General features: G+C 39.4%; 1 protein-coding gene across 3 annotated transcripts in view; it reads left to right on the plus strand.

Moving 5' to 3' along the window:
- The first annotated feature begins 10,425 nt into the window (after positions 1-10,425).
- The window catches only part of supt20 (SPT20 homolog, SAGA complex component), a 17,608-nt gene continuing 8,604 nt past the window's right edge, over positions 10,426-19,429 (plus strand). For all 3 annotated transcript variants that reach the window (XM_013915320.1, XM_013915322.1, XM_013915321.1), the window contains exons 1-15: positions 10,426-10,517; positions 10,661-10,696; positions 10,842-10,967; positions 12,321-12,447; positions 12,544-12,647; positions 12,822-12,938; positions 13,048-13,101; positions 13,249-13,388; positions 13,597-13,753; positions 16,514-16,570; positions 16,720-16,797; positions 18,401-18,570; positions 18,669-18,701; positions 18,808-18,919; positions 19,077-19,182. In XM_013915320.1, coding sequence (XP_013770774.1) covers positions 10,515-10,517; positions 10,661-10,696; positions 10,842-10,967; positions 12,321-12,447; positions 12,544-12,647; positions 12,822-12,938; positions 13,048-13,101; positions 13,249-13,388; positions 13,597-13,753; positions 16,514-16,570; positions 16,720-16,797; positions 18,401-18,570; positions 18,669-18,701; positions 18,808-18,919; positions 19,077-19,182 — 1,420 coding nt within the window. In that variant the 5' untranslated portion in view covers positions 10,426-10,514. The remainder of the gene's footprint in view (positions 10,518-10,660; positions 10,697-10,841; positions 10,968-12,320; positions 12,448-12,543; positions 12,648-12,821; positions 12,939-13,047; positions 13,102-13,248; positions 13,389-13,596; positions 13,754-16,513; positions 16,571-16,719; positions 16,798-18,400; positions 18,571-18,668; positions 18,702-18,807; positions 18,920-19,076; positions 19,183-19,429) is intronic.

Here is a 19,429-nt window from a genome sequence, read left to right on the forward strand (position 1 = left end):
ACAGTGTATCCAGAAAAACACATTATATTATATAAATTATTATAAAATTTGTGTACGCCTAACTTTTTAAAGTTAGGCGTACCGGTACGCCCATGGCAAAAAGTTTGTCTAGAGCCCTGTGTAGGCAAGTATATTTCTCCTTTTTTTATCAAGAAGCAAAGACAAAAAGGGGGAAAAAAAGAAACGGCAGGGTTCGGTGAATCATCCGTCCCCACCAATGCCAAAACCAAATCTACGCCCTTGCTAGGGTCCATTGACACATACCACCTACCTAGCATTGTTCCAGACCATGTACACAACTTCATGGAAACCGAGTTCCCTGATGGCTGTGGCCTCTTGCAGCAGTATAATGCAGCCTGCCACAAAGTAAAAATGGTTCAAGAATTGTTTAAGGAGCAAAAAATAAGTTTGTGGTATTGACTTTGCCTCCAACTTCCCCAGATCCCAATCCAATTAAGTAATTATGGAATGTGATGGACAAACAATTCTGATCCGTGGATGCTCCTTCTCACAACTTACAAGATCTGTTGCTACCATCTCGTTGCCAAACACCAAAGCATACCTTCAGAGGTCAGGGCTATTTTGGCAACAATAGCAGGACCAACACAATATTAAATATAAGGCTATGTCTGATTGGTGTGTACACTTTGTTTCTGTGGTCTCATTTTCACTCAGCGGAAGAGGAGCTGCCTCAGTGCAGAGCAATTTTAACTTGTTCATTTGATAATTGTTACAAAAGCAACACACACTGTAGGTAAGAGTTTAATTAGGTTAGTGGTTTTCAGACATATTTCTTATATGTATTTTTTTATTAGTTCAAGTATGTAAACTTACCAGTTAACAAACCCTCTCCAGTTTAGTTCGTCCATAAAGACATTAAAACCATCAAGATAATGAGTGGTGTGGTAAGACTATTGTGAAAAAAAATGCCCAAGTCGAATAAACAAGGGGAAACAAGCTCCTTTAGCCAGTGAAGACCTCATTACCCAGTATATCATTCAAGGATGTTGTTTGTTATGCCTCCACCAGGAAAATGCATCCAAGACTAATAACCACCAGTGCTTACCCACTAAACTTGAACAATGTTTGCTGGTTTGGATACCATCCACTTCTCACTCTGTTCCTCCCTTGACCCCCCACACCCACATATTCGTTGGTCCCTCCTGCAGTTTCGGGACTGTTTCCAAGAGCTACTGGGTAACTGACGTTCACTATTAATGTACTTATCCAGCAGCTCTTCAGCTGCCTCTCTGGATGTGAATCACCCCATTTTGGCCTGAACTCTGAAGCTGCCATTAACAACCGAGAGTGCCAAGAGGTCACATTATTGAAATGTAGACACCTAGTCTGCTATCATGCTATTACAAGTAAAGAGAGGCGGTTGCCAAAGCTTCAAGCTTTAAACTGTAGCTCCGTTCTTTAGTTGGCCTTGGGGTTGTTCATGACACGACTTAAAACCTCAGAAGGGAAGCCCTCAGCTCTTGCTCTTCCCCCAGCATCAGCACAGGACTAAAAAACTTTGTGCAACAAATTAACTCGCACACAAATACACAACACTAACATGGCATGGATAAGTCACTCATGTATGAATGCTGATTGTTGGCTTTAGTTCAGCATTGAATATGATCATCCCCCAGTAGCTGGTGAGCAAACTGAGCCACTTGGGTACCTCTCTGTAAATCTCTCTGTTCACTTGGCTGCTAGTGTTGCTTAACAACAGACCAGAGTCAGGGAGAGTGTGAAACAAAGTGGGAAGCATTTCCAGCTCCATCTCTCTCTCTCCATCAGATCCCCTGAGGGTTTTGTCCCCAGTCTACTGTTGTTTACGCTGCATCTGTTTCTAATCACATCATCAAGTATACAGATGACACAACAGTGATGGGTCGCATCAGAACAGCAAAAATCAGCCCTATAGAGTGGAGCTGAAGGCAGTCAGCTGCATCAAGTTTCTGGGGTGTACAGATGACTGACAGCGTGGAGTGGTCACTAAACACATCATCACTGGTTAAACAGGCTCAGCAGCATGTGCACTTTCTGTGCTTGATGTGGAGAACACACCTTTCCTCTTCTATCCTCATCACTTTCTGTAGAGGAACAATAAAGAGTGTGCCGACCAGCTCTTGCTCCGTCTGGGTTGGCAGCTCCAGATAAGGCCCCAGATAAGAAGTCCTGCAGAGAGTAGTGAGGACTGCAGAAAAGAAACCTCATCCAGACGTCTCTTCCATCCATCCAGGACGTCGCGCAGAAAGGCTGTCTCAGCAGATCCTGCAGCATCAACAGAGACTCTGCTCACCCCCATCATGCAATGTTCTGGTAAGAGGGTTTGTAGCATCAGGACCAAGACAGCCAGATTCTGTAATTGTTTCAAGTCATCAGACTCTTGAACTCTCAGTAACCCACAGCAACCCCTCCCCAACTGCTTCCCCCTCTTTCAATATGTGCATAAGCCACATGCTGAAACTGTTCCTGAACTGTTTTAAATGGCTGTATAATTAGGGCTGTGCAAAATATCTACAATGGTGTATGTACACTGGATGGTGTGCAATACATGTATTTCTAAGATCCAGTACAGTTTTTCATATACTAATATGTTTTCTTATAGTCTTACATATAGCAGAGGTTATAAATATTTATTTATGCTGTATTAGTCCAGTTCCACCACATTCTATTCTATTTTACTGTGTCTATTATTTGTCAGTTGTTAAAATGTGGCAGCATCCCTACTATACCAATCCCCAAGTGACCAAGAAACATGAAACCACAGGGTCAGACAGGTTTTCAATAGCCCTACCATTCAGCAAGATTATCTTGAGCCATGAAGCTTGGTTTAAACAGCATATTATCTTAATATTTGTCCACCTGAAACAAAGGAGAAGTGTGCTAGTTTCACGGCTGTGGTTTTTGTCAAAGTCAAGCAAGAAATGTGTACAGTTTACTGAACTGCTGCAGCTGTGATGTCAGTGGGACTGACGATCACAACTTGGCAGCTTGGTTCCATGTAAATCTCCAAATCTTCCCCAGAACTGGAAACGTAATGCTGAGAATTTTTTTTTGAATTCTCGTAAGCTCCTAGTGTAGTATGAGTTGAACTTGAGCAAATGACCAAAGAAACGTTTTAGTTTTTTATTTCAGCTCTGCCTCTGTAACAGATGAAGTCATCTTAGACCTCCAACAGCAAAAGACTTATGCTGATGAAAGTCATAATAATAAACTGATTTAATATGTGTGAGTGTTTACTGCATGTCACAGGAATGGAGTTTTTTGAACTGAAGATTAGATTTATAATTGAAGGCAGCCTTTAGAAACTCAACTGTTTTCTCCTCTCTGTTTTACCATGTAATGCATAACTTATCACCTGTGTCTGATGCGTCATAAGAAGTAAATATTGAATGAGAAATCTGAAAAAGTAAGGAAGTGTATTAAAACAAACGAGACTTTGTTTTGTTTTTCAAACCCTGAGTAAAACACGGGCTATATTTCAATCATATCCATAAAGCGAAAGGCGGTTTATCTCACTGCTGCTACGGGCCAACTCTCTGTGGGTCTCCTGCTCCTCTTCCATGTGAAATCATGAGATTCCTTTTCAGCAGTGTAATTCCATGCAACAGGACCAAATGGCTCATTGTTTGGAACAAAAGCCAAGTCACAAGCTCACAGCATGCAGGTCCAACTATACAGCTACAGTATAATCCCCTCAGGACCACAACTGAGCCCTTTGAAGCGGTGATTGGTGGCCCTCAGAACCACAGCGTTGTTATCTTCCCCCCCATTCATAAAGTAATCATATGCAGCTCATGCTTGCTGCTACATTTGGATCCACTTCTGAACAGTTCGCTATTCGCTTTATGGTCAGGATGTGACACGATCAAATTATTGAGTTGAATTATTAAATTTCACAGCAGAAAGTTCATGGATAAAAGCTTCTCAAGTGGGGATGCAAATTGAATATTTTCAAGGATGGTTAATATTAATGAATAATAACTCATGCTACACATTTTTCCCTGTTAAGTAATAATAAGAGCTCGCTTAGTGAGAGCACTGAGTGGATGATCCTCAGAAATTCGGGTAGCTTTGAGTAAATAGATTTTAGGTGAAAACATTTCTAGAAAATAGGCAATTCACTTATTTTAGTTTCACATTCAAACAATTCCTGTGTTTCATTCATGCCCTTAAGTCCGTTTCCTCGGGATAGAGGCAACTGTCTGGTTTATAATTAAAGTTAGATAAATGTAAATGTGGAGTCAGATTGTGCAGTATTGAAAAGCCACATCCTCCAGAGAATTATCTCATCCGCTTTTCAAGGTATTGGGTTTGGAAAATCGGTGCATCTTTTGCCTTCAGCTGAGGTTGATGTTATAAACTCCAGCACAGCTGCAGTCTCCATCTTTTGACTCTCAAGTCCCGATGGAAAAGTCTTCTTTCCCATAGTTTTCCAGGTTGCATATTTAACAAGGTGGGAGAATTCGTGGAGGGGAACAGACTAATGGTAGATGTGTGCATAATTAGGCCAGCTGCTTGTCATCAGTGTGTAAAGAATTTGTTTCTGCCATTCCTCCTCAGCACATGTTTATCTCCCTGTTATTTCGTGATCTGCTACTATGTTCAAATGTCTCTCTTACCATGACGTGCCTGCGTGAAGTTCACTCAAATCTCCCCCTGGAGTGGAAAAATATGAATAGAGCTCACGGCACAGCTAAATAATGACAATGCATTTGGAAAAAGGCCCCCTGTCCTCTGTAAGTAAACCAGCATGATTAGTTTTTAAGATTTTTATAGTAAGAAATCACATCTAAATGACTTTGAAACTCTGCCACGTTGTGAATCCTGAAAGTCATTTACTGTGCTTATTTTGTTCCCTCAAGGTTTGCTTGTCATAACTAATTTTGCTTATTTCACAACCATGGTATACAAATATGTAGACCACCTGTCAACCTCGCTTGTGCCAATCCAGTAAAATCACACATTAAATTCCACCATGTAAGAATAAATTAGAAATATTGCCATGATGATTTTGTACATTTTTATAACAAATGCAGATGTACAGGAAAGAATAGGTCAAAGTCACACAGTTAATTAAGCCAGAACAAGTTTATTCTGTAGTTATTAGTGAAAAACACAACAGCTGTTGATTAAAGCAAATGTTAATTTGAACATTAATTTGTTTAATTGTAATGTAATCACTGTCAAGCATCCTTACAGTATCCCCAATAGATCTGAGACAGCTATGAAAAAAGATGTCTTAAGATAAGATCAGATAAAGCTTTATTAGTCCCACACACGGGAAATTTTTGGTCACGCCAGAAAGTACAAGTTAAGAGCAGTAAAAATTAAGAAAAACACAACAGAATAGGATAAGATAAAATAGAATAAAATACTGTTTACAATAGAATAAAGTACTATACTATATTGTTTATCCAAAGAAAAACAAATGTGGTCTGGACTCAGTACACTCCTATGAAAACCAAGAGCTGTTTATACTGCAATCCCACCATTGCATACAAATATGTCCTATACAGTAAGTCGACAGCCTTGGCCTCTGGCTACCTTGCCAGAGTGCACCATGGATGAGCAAAATGATTGCAGGTCTATTTTGGAAACAATATCCAAAAACCCAAATGCAACTTTCTCCACAATTCATGAGTGGTAGTTCATGAGTATTGAGCTGTCATTTTTAATTTGTCAGGAACAAAGGATTACTACACTGCAAAAAAGAAAGAAAGAAAAGAAAAAAGAAATACATTCCAACAAAAAAGGAAAATGTGCTGGTAATTTTCTGCCATCAGTTTTTGTTTTTACTATTACAGAGGTTTCTGTAAATAGAAAAATGTATACATTCAGTGTGAAAAATCAGCAAAAAAATCTGTATGGAAACAAGCATCCTTCATTTTAAAACACTGAATTGCACTTTATTTATCCATCCATCCATTTGCTTGCGCTTATCCTTTTCGGGGTCGCGGGGGGGCGCTGGCGCCTATCCCAACTGTCATAGGACGAGAGGCGGGGTACTCCCTGGACAGGTCGCCAGTCTGTTGCAGGGTAACATACAGAGACAAACAACCATTCGCACTCATATTCACTCCCGCATTGACACCTAGATTGATCAATTAACCTATCCCCACTAACTGCATGTCTTTGGACATGTGTGAGGAAGCCGGAGTACCCGGGGAGAACCCACGCAAACATAGGGAAAACATGCAAACTTTACACAGAAAGACCCTGGCCTGATGGTTGAATTGAACTCAGGACCAAGCAAGATAAATTATGATGTATTGCACCAGTTGCCACCCACTTGACCTCCTGCCAAATATTTTCCATCACGTTGTGTTCGGAGTCATAATCATCCCAATAAGCTTAAAATGGAACATACCTTCCTCGTATGCATTCACGGTGCACATGTCTGCAGTAACTTTTAACAGATTTATGTGACTTTGCTTTTTGCACAAGCTCTGATGCTAATCTTTTCACACATCTAGAAATGCTCCAGATCCAGTAAGGAAGGCTCATCTGGGCACTTCTACGGAGTACTGGCATCACATTTAGTCACATTGCGCTTTTCTTCAGCACAGTCTCCAACTCTCCCGCTGTTCAGTATTATGTGATACTTCACTGTTCATGCCAAACTCCAATGAATTTCAGCTTGTAATGACATAAAGAATGAATTATTGTGAGGAGATATATCAATTCAGCATCGCAGCATGGGTCTTTGCGAAAGTCCTGGACAGAAACAAGTCAGAGTATAAAAGCTAGAGAATGGTGTTCATTATCCAATGTGAAACAGACTTTTCCTTTACTCATTTTCTTAATCTGTTTATGTATGTGCACACAAAAATTCAGTAACCCATTCGTTTGATTGTTATTTTCCTTTCAAATAACTGTCCAAGAAGTGGTGTTGCTGTAATGCCTCATTTCTGGTAAATTCATCACTTCATAAAGCTAGCTGTGGGATTTGAGTCGGTGGAGAAACATTCATTACTGAGTCAGTCAAAGCCGTTTCCACAGGCAAATGAACTGCAGTCCTGCCCTTTGTGTACATACAAATGTTTTAGAAGCTTTCATTTGAAATGTGACTGACCTCAGGCAAGCCCCGTCCTGTGTTTGCCTGTGTGCATGTGTGTGTGCAGAGCAGGTGAGTACTGGTCCTAGCTGATTCCCAGCCAGAACATTTATGGTGCTCACTAATACTGAAATAAACCAATAATATTCAGAACTTTTCAGTTATCTAACTTCTCTGTGAAGTGTATATTTTGAAATCATAATCATGCCCGTTCTTTTGGCTATATAAAATGCTTTTATATACATTTCTAAAGCACAATCTGAAGTTACTATATGCTCAAAACTAAAATTCTGTTGTGTTCTAAAGTGAATATTAAGTTTACGAGGCAAGTTCAGAGGTAAACTGTACAAAAACTGTACAAAAAAAGAAAAGAATGAAAGAAAAAAAGCACACAGTAACTTTAGAGCATATGAAATCAATTTTCCTTTATATTTGTGCACCTCATCTGTTGGCCAAATGGAACATGAAACATGAGCATGATGAATTGGCTATCCTACACTTCCCCCTACTGCACAGTCATGGCATTTCAATCAACCAATTTACATACACTGTAACTGTATGTAAAACTTACTATCATTTAAGTGGCTTCTCATCCTCTTTGAAATATCCCTTCAAGAATTAGAAGAACGATTTGTTTTTGCAAAAAATTTGGCAACAAAGTAGCTGCTGTTTGATTAACAAATAAATTCTTAAATTACTTGGAAACCTGAATGAATATACTGCAACTGCTGCTCTGTCTTATTTAAAACGATTTTTGTTTGTTTGTTTGTTTGTTTGTTTGTTTGTTTGTTTGTTTTTAAATGCATCCATTCGGATCTTTTTCATTGTCTCTTCCAAACCTCTTGCATTTCATTCTGTCTGAATATAAACATGATAACTTGAAACATTTGGAACAAATTGGGATACAACTTTGTAGGGGTTTGGAGTGGGGTCATGCGAACAATCCATTCAAATTTTTCTTGCATCCACTAAGGTCTTCAAGGTCGACTTAATGACTTTTTGGTTGACAAAAAGCCTTATAACTTAGAAACTATGACTCTTACAAATGCTGGTGTATTGAAAATAGAAAATACCATAAAAAGATTTAAAACATCATGTCACGTTTGACCTCTGACCTCTCCTTTAAGGTCAATAGATTAATCTGAAGGTCAAATTGATAATAATATAATAATACAGAGCTATTTATTAAAACTATGTTTCTTACTGACATTATTTGCGTTGACAACATGTAGGCATGTAGCGAATGATATATGGGGATTCTAAATATCACAGTGCTTTGGATCTCTGACCTCTTTTTCAAGGTCAAATAAAGTCAAACTTTCATAAAGATTTATCCTGTCTTCCTTCTCTCTTCCCAGCCGGTCTTGGCAGATGGCCCCGCCCCTCCCTGAGCCTGGTTTTGCTGGAGGTTTCTTCCTGTTAAAAGGGAGTTTTTCCTTCCCACTGTCATCAAAGTGCTTGCTCATAGGGGGGGGTCATATGATTGTTGGGGTTTTCTCTGTATGTATTATTGTAGGGTCTACCTTACAATCGCCTTGAGGTGACTGTTGTTGTGATTTGGCGCTGTATAAATAAAATTGAATTGAATAAAATTTATTTTATCCTTCTCTGTTTATACTGGGAACATGTATGAAATGATGTAAATATCACAATATTGTTTGCATCCAAATATCATGTAACATTTGACTTCTGACCTCAGTTTTACATTTCACATTTTGCCTTTCCTTCTTTGTGTTATATCTCTAAATAAAGTATTGAAGTATTGTCAAGAGAAAGAGAATGAGCTGAGAAATAAACAAGTTACATAAGCTTAAGTCGTTTATGTCCAGTTATTTAAAAATTAGTACCTAATATTATCCATTACCTAATACATAATGTTTGGTAATAAAAGTAAACATCTGTCATACCACCTTTATCAGGTTTTTACTGCACTACAAACTTCTTAAAGTATTTTTAAATATAACATTGGAAACAAAATGAATATATAAACATTATAAAACAATTCCCTTAAAAGTAGATGCTGCCCAGAGAGTGAGCTGCCTTGGGGGGGATGTTTGTGTTCAGTCCGCAGTTCTAAAGAATTCTATTTTACTAACATCCTTTAAATTGATAGCATTGGCTAATCAGCAGTTGCACACATTTGTTTTTCCACCACTTTCATATCAAGATGTAAACTATAATCTTCAGATTAATTTAATCATATATTTTGCAAAAAAAAAAAAAAACAAAAGGGGCCGGGTCAAGGGAAGCAACAAACCTTAACAACAAAAAAACCGGTTTTTAAGTTAGGTTTGTTTTTATATCTCGACAAAAAAAAAAAAAAAAAAAAAAAAAACAAAAAAAAAACAAAAAAGATTAAAAATAAAGAAGAAAGAGGACATAAGACATAAGGTAGAATAGAAACAAGCAACAAAAAAAACTAAAAAAATATAAAAAAATACAAGACAAGAAAACATAGAACCATAGACAAAATGACAACACGTTTTTACGAACTTATGAACTTATGAAATTAACAAATTAAAGGAATGAAAGAAAAAAAAGAAAAAAACTCCAAACCTCCACAGCTCCAAATAGGCAACTACTTACGTGAAAGCTTGAAACAGCCGCCAAGCATAAACAGATAAACACTAATAGAAAAATATAAATATACCTATAAGTCCAAGAGTACGCGCAACTTTGTAGGCGCTCAGTATGGCTCCGCCCACAGCTGCTCAAACCGGAAGTTTAGCTGTTGTTGACACACTGGAAGAAAATGGCTGCTGCTCCGACTTTTTTTCAATGAAGACACCGATATTTCAATTTCATTTCGTTTTCTTACATCGGAGCTACAGTCGACCGCTATGCAATCTAAAAGGCAAGTCGACTCTGTTTGTTTAGACTGTCGTCGCTTGTTCGGGTTGTGTCTCGGAAGACGTGAGCCTGGCAGCGTAGCTTGTAACTTACAGCTTTGCCCACTCGGAACGGGCTAGCATGCTAACGGTGGCTATGTTAGCCCAACGGTCAGGCATCAACGAGTTCTTGCTATTCAGCTGCTCTCTCTTGGCTGGGCTCACAGACACCAGAGTTCACTAACCTTTGCTGTTTTGTTGTATTAACTCTGACACATCGTGTGGTCAGGTTTACTTTGTTATTGCATTTTAAAATATAAGCTAATGGTAAAAGAACTTAGATGGAACAGTTTGGCTCCTCAGTCCTTGCAGCTGCTTGTGTGTGGCATCTCTGAGTGTCAGCTGGATGATTTGGCATCAGCACTCTCTTACCAGCGTGCCAGCAACACACTGAGTGCATCTCTATGAATGTACCAGTAATCTGTGTTTTTGTTTTCTCTTCACGCTGCCTGCGTGTCCTCTGTTGTGTTGCCGTGCAGGCTGTGAATGGTCACTTTAGGAAGGTGACAGTGTGGGTCAGAAAGGACAGCATCGTCTACCGTCACTCAGCTCGCAGCTGGCGGTGGACCACAATGGTAAGTTTAATCTCTGTCAGTTCATTCATCTCTACATAGACAAAGGACTCCTGCTGTAGTGTTTCATGTGAGATTCCGATCTATATTGGTCTGTGACTTCCAGCTGTTACTGATCTGTTTCACTTTAATTTTATCCCCCAAAGCAACAAGTTTTGGAATATGCATTGGATCGAGCGGAGGTAATATAACCACCGTTTTTTTTTTTGCTCTGAAATAAATTTAAACTATGTACTCAGAAACATGAAGCACAATTTATTCATCGTGTTATTAAGTTCTTTCCTGCCCCATTATTCATTAATAACGCGTGTGTTATTTGTTATTCAGTACATTGTTGAAAGTGCTCGACAACGACCAGCCAAACGAAGAATTTCATCTGGCGGGAGGAAGAGTTTGTACCAGAAGCTCTATGAGCTCTACATAGAGGAATGTGAGAAAGAGCCAGAGTTAAAGGTTTGTGTTATGCACCATGACTCACTTGTTACTTGGTAATTACTGGATCTAATAAAACCTTACTTAAAACCAAGCTTGGGGAATGATTTGGAAAAAGTGGATTTTTTTTTGTTTAAGACACAAAACCGCTTTGTTTCCCGTCACCTGCACAAACACGTTTTAGCTGTAGTAAAGTTAGAGAAACAACAATTTTGTAACAGTTATTTACCCCAGTAACTTGTGGATCCAGAACTTACAGTTGTTTCCTGCTTTTGTTTCCTGCGAAACCTGCTGAATTAACGTGACATAACTCACATTATTATCTTTAAATAATATAGGAATAAGCATGTACATGTTTATTAAAGTATTATAAACATTAGCTCAGGAATATCTAAATTGGCTTTCGTATTTGTTCATTGGAGAATACACATTCTATTATTTTTATAAATTAATGGATCTGTATATTACTGCTTCACAAATTTGCCAAACAAGTTAAAGATTCTTGGTTTGATCTGGGGAGTAGACACAGATTTCTTTAGGGCTAAGCAAGGAAGGTCATCCAGCGTAAAGATCTGCCAAATCCAACATGCTACCTGCTGTGGCAACCTCTTGTGAATAAGGGAGCATTTCAAAGTACCTTTTATTTTATTTGTGTATTTTTTATTTAAAATTGTCATGCCACTGGGGAGGAAAATTGTTGGTTAAAAATTCTCTTAGAGAGACAATTTGTTCAAGAATAGATTGACATACTTTTTCTTTTGTTGTTTCGGTTGTTTTGATGAGAGTTGTCAGATTTTTAAGATGTCTTTTCTCAAATAAATCGTAACCTAAACCCCACCAATTGTTCAAAAAACAACAACAAAAAATGTTGTTCAGCAGCCTCTTGCAGGAACTACTTTCCCTCTAACTAACACCATTCACTACATAACTTTGAAGAAGGAAGTCTATATCTAGCTGTGATAAGAGATTATTGCCAGTAACAGCATGACAGGATATAATCATTTACGGAGTCGTCCTCCCTAGTGGCATGCTTGCTTTTTCATTGAAGGAAAAAAAAGAAAGAAAGGTAAAATAGACCCTATGTTAAGTTGCTTATGACAAGGTTTGTGGATTTTCTTTTTTTTCTTTGGAAAGAGACACTGCTGCTAATCTGTATACATGTTTCTTCTTTTTTGGGGGGGGGGGGCATCTTAGGCTTCACTTCGAGGAGTCCTTGGTTCTGTAGCACTCGCCACAAGAGAAATATCTTTTTTCTTTTTTTTTAAGAAAAAATATATTTTTTTAAATGCTATTGAGCAGGTATAACTAATAAGGTTTGTGCTTCTAATGAGGAGAATTTGCCTTTTGTGTGTTTCATTTGCTGTCTCTCTGAAGAATTTGAGGAGGAATGTGAATCTACTGGAGAAGCTGGTGTCTCAGGAGTCTGTATCATGTCTGGTGGTCAATCTGTACCCTGGGAATGAAGGCTATTCTTTAATGCTCAGGGGCAAAAATGGATCTGGTAAGTCAAGTTAGATCATTACATTGACCGTTGGGTTTTGTTTTTTGGCTCTTTGTGCTGCAGTTGTCTCACCTGCATGTTTGTGTTACTTTCTAGATTCTGAAACCATTCGCCTGCCATATGAAGAAGGAGAACTGCTGGAGTACCTCGACGCTGAGGAGTTGCCTCCTATTTTGGTGGATTTGTTGGAGAAATCACAGGTTGTGTGCAAGCGTGGTGCATTTTGAAATCCAATCATTTTAAACAAAAGATGGTGCAAAAGTGTCACATTTCTGCTTAAATATATAAAGAGTTAAGAAACATGTAAGGTTTCTATTTTGATTAATGAGCTCCCTGTGTTTGTAACCACCTCTCGGTCATGCTTTGTGTGTCAGGTGAACATCTTCCACTGTGGCTGTGTAATAGTAGAGGTCAGAGACTACCGGCAGTCTGGTAATACCAAGATTCCCACCTATCAGAGCAGACATATCCTACTGCGGCCAACCATGCAGGTAAAGACAGAATAAGATTATGAGGAGGCATGAGTGGAAAACCACATTAGATCTTTAGCACAATAAATCTGACTTACATTATATTCATAACAACTTTGTTTCCCTGCAGACTCTCATCTGTGATGTCCATGCCATGACCAGTGACCACCACAAGTGGACACAGGTAAAGTATTGTTCAGTATGTTTTATCTGAAACATGTAGTTGTGTGTTTTCATTTAAAGTGCATTTGGAGTTACTAGTGTGGTGCTCCATCCCAGAATTTTCCAGGCTCAGGTGTTTTCTGTAACATGTCCTTTCTCTTTGCTTTAGGATGACAAACTGCAGTTGGAAAGTCAGTTGATTTTGGCTACAGCTGAACCTCTGTGCCTGGACCCCTCCATTTCTGTTACTTGCACAGCTAACCGCCTGCTTTACAACAAACAGAAAATGAACACTCGCTCCATGAAACGGTATTGAATACCCTCTCATGCTCATCTAGGTTGAAGCCAGCTCAGTGTGAAATCGGTTATGCCAGGATAAAGATCTCATTTACGGATGTTTATTTTGTGAAATTGAAGGCAGGGAAGTGCAAGCTCTGTGACTGTATAAAGGAAAAAAGCCAATAAATGAAGCAAAGACCTTGGTTTTGTTAACACGCGTTAATTGTTTGCTTTGTAGGTGTTTCAAGAGGCACTCTCGGGCTGCACTGAACAGGCAGCAGGAGCTGTCCCACCTTCCCATACCACCACAGCTACGACTCTACGACTACCTACAGAGAAGAAAAGAGAGGAAACCCGCGCCTGTCATAGACCTGAAGATCTCAAAGATCGGAAACGTAAGTGGGAAACATCCACACAGTTTGTAGAGTATATATCAAGGTCCAAAAGTATGAACTGGAACTACTACTACTTTATTATAGATTATATTTGTATCTCCTTGTATTTTGTCTCCTCCATTTGGCTTTATTAACAGTATGTACTCCACAAGTTTGTGTAAAACCTGAGGGTCCATGTTATTATAATGGATGCAGGTGATCCATTTTTTTATGCCATGCCCCTCAATTCAGGTTTATTTATCTCGCTTCAAATCACAAGTTACAGACCTTGCGGTATTCAAGAGGAAACCCCAACAATGAGGCAATCCCCCTCATGATCAAGAAATTGTGACAATTGGAAGGAAATATTTAAAGAAGCCTCCAGCAGAATCAGGGTCAGGGAGCAAAGAGAGCGAAAAAGGAGATAAAACTAAACACAGACGAATGCCTGAATTGTGCTTTAGTTCAGGCATTAGTCTGAAATCTATGAAATCTACATGCAGGAAATCTACGTCGTAACATTGTAACTTGCAGTGTAACTGCAATCCCCTCTTAGACATATGCCATAATCCGCGCCAGTCATGCTGCGTCAGCCCCAAGTGTGGTTGCATTTCTCGGGAGGTACACATCAGGTTACGTGGAAGGTGAGGGCCTGAATCCAAACTGGGATTTGGTTTCACAGCAGAGGGCCCTAATAGCTGAAGGCACTGCCTCCTGTTCTAATTTAAGGAATTCTAGGAACTACAAGTAAGCCAGCAGTTTGAGAGCAAAGTGTGCTTTTGGGATAACATGATACTAAGAGGCCTTTAAGATATGATGGGTCCTGATTGGTCAAGATTTTGTATTTTAGGAGAAGAATTTTAAATTCAATTCATTCAATTCTAACAGGGAGCCAATGAAGAGAACCTAATATGGGAGAAATATGATGTGTCTTGTTAGCACTGTTGGTGCAGTATTTTACATCCACTGGAGGCTTTGGTAGCCTCTAGGCTACGCGTGATTGACTCTGAGAAAGCCCTTCTCAAAGACAGCACAGTTAGTTCTGATGCTGCGTTTCCCGTTGTAACTATGTCATTTAGTAAGTAACACTGACCTGTTCTGCAAGTAGCTGCACCAAGGTGTTTTCCTTGTGGCTGCGTGCAGCAGGGCTGGGGGAGGGTCTGTGCTGGCGGACGTAGGTTACTGGTCTGGTAGCCTGGCTGCCCCTGAGTGGATGCGGGGCAGGCGTGGGGGCTTGGGGTTCATGGGTGCTTCGCCTCCGTGCTAGGGCTCTGGCTGGGCCTTGGGGGCTTAGGTCCTTGTTGGTGTGTCGCCGAGGTTGTGAGCGGGTGGGTGCATGGGGGCTTAGCCCTGGCGCAGGGGGCCTCTGGCGCATCGGCCTAACTAGGGGGCTCTTCAACTGACAGGGAGTTTGTTCCATCCTTGTCCACTCTGCAGGTGGGGGAGAGTCATAGGAGAGGTGGAGAATAAACTTAACCTGGGTGTCTATTGTCTTGTGCAGTCTGGGAGATGATTGAATGTTAGGGTGGGTACAGTTTCCTATGCGGTGGGGTCAGGTGGGCTGCCCCGGGTCCTGTGGGGCTGGGCGGTCCTGCTGCCGTAGGCCCCGATCTGGATGGGCCTGGGCTCCCCTGCCTTGGTGGGTGCCGAAGGACGGGGGTGCCTACTGGGGTCAGCGGGGGAGCTGGTAGCAACTGAAAATAAAATAAAATAAATAATAACAACAAAGGTTGATCAAATGGACCAATACGGCAAGGCCGTGACGATCCATTTGGCAAAGTAAATCCATTGGGTATCCTTGTTGGTCTTCAGACAACAATTCTGACGGCTAAAGAACCAAATGGGACAAAAAAAAAAAAAAAAAGTAACACTGACCTGGAAATTCGAGGTACAGCCGTATTTATAACAGAGTTGCTGTGGCACCAATATGAGCATCTTCTGCTTCATTGGGAAAATATAGCTCAAGGATATCTGACCTTTTGTACAGAAGAGTTAAGATAAATGCCAAAAATTTGTTTCAATTTGATTGCTGCATTAATTGTTTTTAGCTCATCCAGTCAGTGGCCCTATAAGTTTATTCAACGGTGAAGTATCTGTCTGTTCCATCCCTCCACAATTCACAAGAATTGCTACTCCTCCTTGATCTGTCAGATTTTAGTGAAAGAATAATAATTAATAATTCTGGATATGACTATTTGTAAGATTCTTTGATTTCTTAGTGGATTTGAATCCTCGTTAGATTACACAGCCAATCAGTGACAACAGAACTTATAACCTTAATTCTGCACAATCACTTCTGAATTGTGATGGCTCACGAGCTGGATGAGCTTCTATCTCACTGACACTTTCTGTGTTTTTGAATGTTTCTAAAAGCTGATACTTTTGTGATCATTTACAGTTTTACATGAAAACGTGACACATAAATTTGGCAGACGTTTTCCTAAATGAGAATCATTCGCCTGTTTGTTATGACAATATAATTGTAGATGATGTTACTTTGCATAACAGCCATGGTAAAATCTCGGGTCTATTCACTGTGTCCCAAAGCACAGATCCCATTTTTTTGTCTATTTACATCTTTCTAAATTATCGACTAAACCCAAAGGGAGTCATTAGAACAATAGGTGAAAACAAGTTGGTGTGTCAGTACTCTGGTGTGTTCCTCTTTACCGTTAGCTATCGTTGACAAAAATCTCACGTCACTTAATTCTCACAGATTTTCTCTAACACCTCCTGTTTTTCTTCCTGTTGTTCTGGCTTGTCAACTATCATCTCTTGCAGTGTGTTGACATGTGGAAGCAGAACAACTGCCAACTAACTGTGCCCAAGGAAATTGATGTGAGTGGCTCTTTTATAAAACCCACACTTAAATACTTGATCCAACACTACTTATAAAAAAAACAAAAACACTTAATACCACACAAGCGATTGCTTGGCAATGAAATGTGCATCCTGTAACAGACAGTTTTATATGTATGTTGATTTAGGTGGAAAAGTACGCTGTGGTTGAGAGGTCTTTGCAGTTGGCAAGCTCTGAACATAAAACTGTGATCTGGCCTGCTGAGGTAAGTTTTGCAGCAGATAATCTTACATTGTTGAGATCATTAATGGCCGTTTGCTGTCAGAAATAAGCAAGGAGTGTTTGTTTAAAATGGTAATTATTTCTTTAAAGGAAGAAAAGCAAACATTTACATTCTCACACTCTACAGTGTAGTTCTTTCACAAATAGTGACACAGTTGCTGCAGGATGGCAGCTTAACTGGAAAGTGATAAAGGTGCTCTGCAACTTGGTTTTATGCATTTACTTAACCAGCTGAGCCGAGTCTCCTATTGCAAAGAGATGTCACAGATAAGTTGAGCTTACTGGCACGGACTGATTCCAATTCTTTTCTATTTGTAAATGAGGTGGCAGTTATATACTAATCTTTTCCAATTTGTCTGAGAGTGATAGCAGTCAGTCTGAGTCAGACCACGGGTGTTTAGAGACATCTCTCCCACCAAGCAGCCTTTGCAATTGCAAAGTGTTTGCACAGGATACATGGTGGGAGGCAACCAGTCTCTAAAAAACTGAGATAACTATGGTGCAGCTACTTGCAATTGGTCTTCAAGGGCAAAAATAAATTTAAAAAAATTATGCAGTCCACAGATAACCACTGATTTTTTTTCCCTATCCACAAGGAGGTTGTCCCACTTTTAATGTTGTGGGACTGACGAATAAAATGACCGAGCTGAGGTTGTTACTGTCACCTTTTTATGCTGTGTTTTTTAAATACATCCAGTTGCTTGTACTATTTCCTTGTCCGTCACAAATCTGCTAAAATTTTCTGATATGATTAATGATGGTTTTCAGTCATTTTTATGTGATTAAAATAAAATAAATAAAAAAAACAAAACACAAATTCTACAAGTAAATTTACATCAGTTTTTCATTTGTTTAGGCAATACTTGTTCATCAGGGTCTTGTTCAGCCTTTGTCCCCATGCTTCTGTTTAATCTAGACATGCATCATATTTGAAGTGTGTTGCATTTAAAATATTTTGTGTAAAAAAACAAACAAACAAAAAACTCAGAAGCTTAATTATCAACAAATTACACTAAAATATAAAGTCATAAATTATAACTCCACATCAGTTTCCATTATCCTTTGCTACAACAATCGGTTAGTTTCTGTTTTAAAAATGGGGGGAAAAGTTGGAGAAGTAGATTGTTAAACATGTGGCATGTAACATTTTACCATTAAAAACATGATAATGGCAAATATAAATTTGAAGTTGGGGTCATCTGGTCGCCTGAAGGTTAAAGAATTGAAGCTCAATACAGGGAATGTGTCTTTTAATATCCACATTAAAGACTGCTTACTCCCAACTCTCTTCAACCTCTGCTTCTTCTCAATATGTCTTAATGTGTTAATATTATATAAAGTCAAAATATTTATATAAACCAAGTTAGCAATACTATTCTCCCAGTATCTACAATTTCTATTATGACTGTAGCATTGGAACTGAAGATGCTACAGGTAGTTCTACCATACATTAAATATACGGACTGTATGATTACAATACTTAGTTGCTAAATTTTGCACAAAAATATAATGTCACTGCACACATCCATTTAAGGTGTTCTTGTCATTAGATTTTTTTGTCCTCTTATTTTTTTTTCCTTACACAGGAAGTTGTAGATGACTACACATTTGAGTGTGAAGTTGGGGGCCAAGCTCAGAGGACCAAGGTTTCTATTTTCCAGTCAATGGGAGACCCGCTTGTGTACGGGAAGATCTACTGTGCTAAAGAATCAAAAGCAGAGGACGACAGTCCAGACCTAAAGCTCATACATCCTCCGTAAGGACACCCTTAAGACAAACTGGTTATATTAAACTGAATTTAAAATGCTGCTTTGATTAAATTAATCTTCATCGTTTTTTGTGTGTCATTCACAGTTTCCTCATAGGTTCAAAGATCGATGCGGACCGGTAAGTCACATTGTGGGCTGCTCTTCAGAAATTCATTCATTCATACAGACTTTTTAGGGATCTGGTGTTAGGAAAGTGTGATGCAAGGTTTTTGTCTTTTTAACAGATTTCTTACTCAGTACAAAGGAGTGTATGAGAGAGACGTCAAGTGTCAGGTCAAAGTGTCCCATAACTCAGGCAACATGGGTCAGGGGCCTCCCTCCCCTAGCAAAGATGAGGTAAACATGAAGATTCATACTTCTTTGCTTGGGAGATTCAGATGTGTCAAACTGATCAATATTTGGTGATTTGGAATTAGTGCAGATGAGAACATTACTTTTGGGTTACTCTTGTTATGCAGTGCGGCTAAAAAACAGGTTTAACTGTCACACGCAGGGTGATGGTATTTCTCCACTGGTCCAGACTTCTCTGTTGGGAAAAGGGGTGAAGCACCGGCCCCCTCCCATCAAACTGCCGTCAGGATCAGGAAGCAGCTCCTCAGGTACAACTTCTACTTCTAGTGCGATTGTTCATTGACGTCACACAAATCCTTAATTAGTGGCTAAAAACACCCCGTATTTGTGTGCTACTTTGAAGGGAAAAAAGGGTTGCAGGCAAATCTGATAGTTTGATTCTTTAGGATAATTAAGTTGCATTATAAGAGAGGCATTAAGTGCACTGCAAACATGTTTCTGAGTCTGTTCAAGGTCATTCTCAGCAAAGGTGGAACCAGATCTGCTCTAATAGTG

This window comes from Pundamilia nyererei, unplaced genomic scaffold, assembly GCF_000239375.1.
Source record: "Pundamilia nyererei isolate P.nyererei 1_Seehausen unplaced genomic scaffold, PunNye1.0 scaffold00286, whole genome shotgun sequence".
Classification (NCBI taxonomy): Eukaryota; Metazoa; Chordata; class Actinopteri; order Cichliformes; family Cichlidae; genus Pundamilia; species Pundamilia nyererei.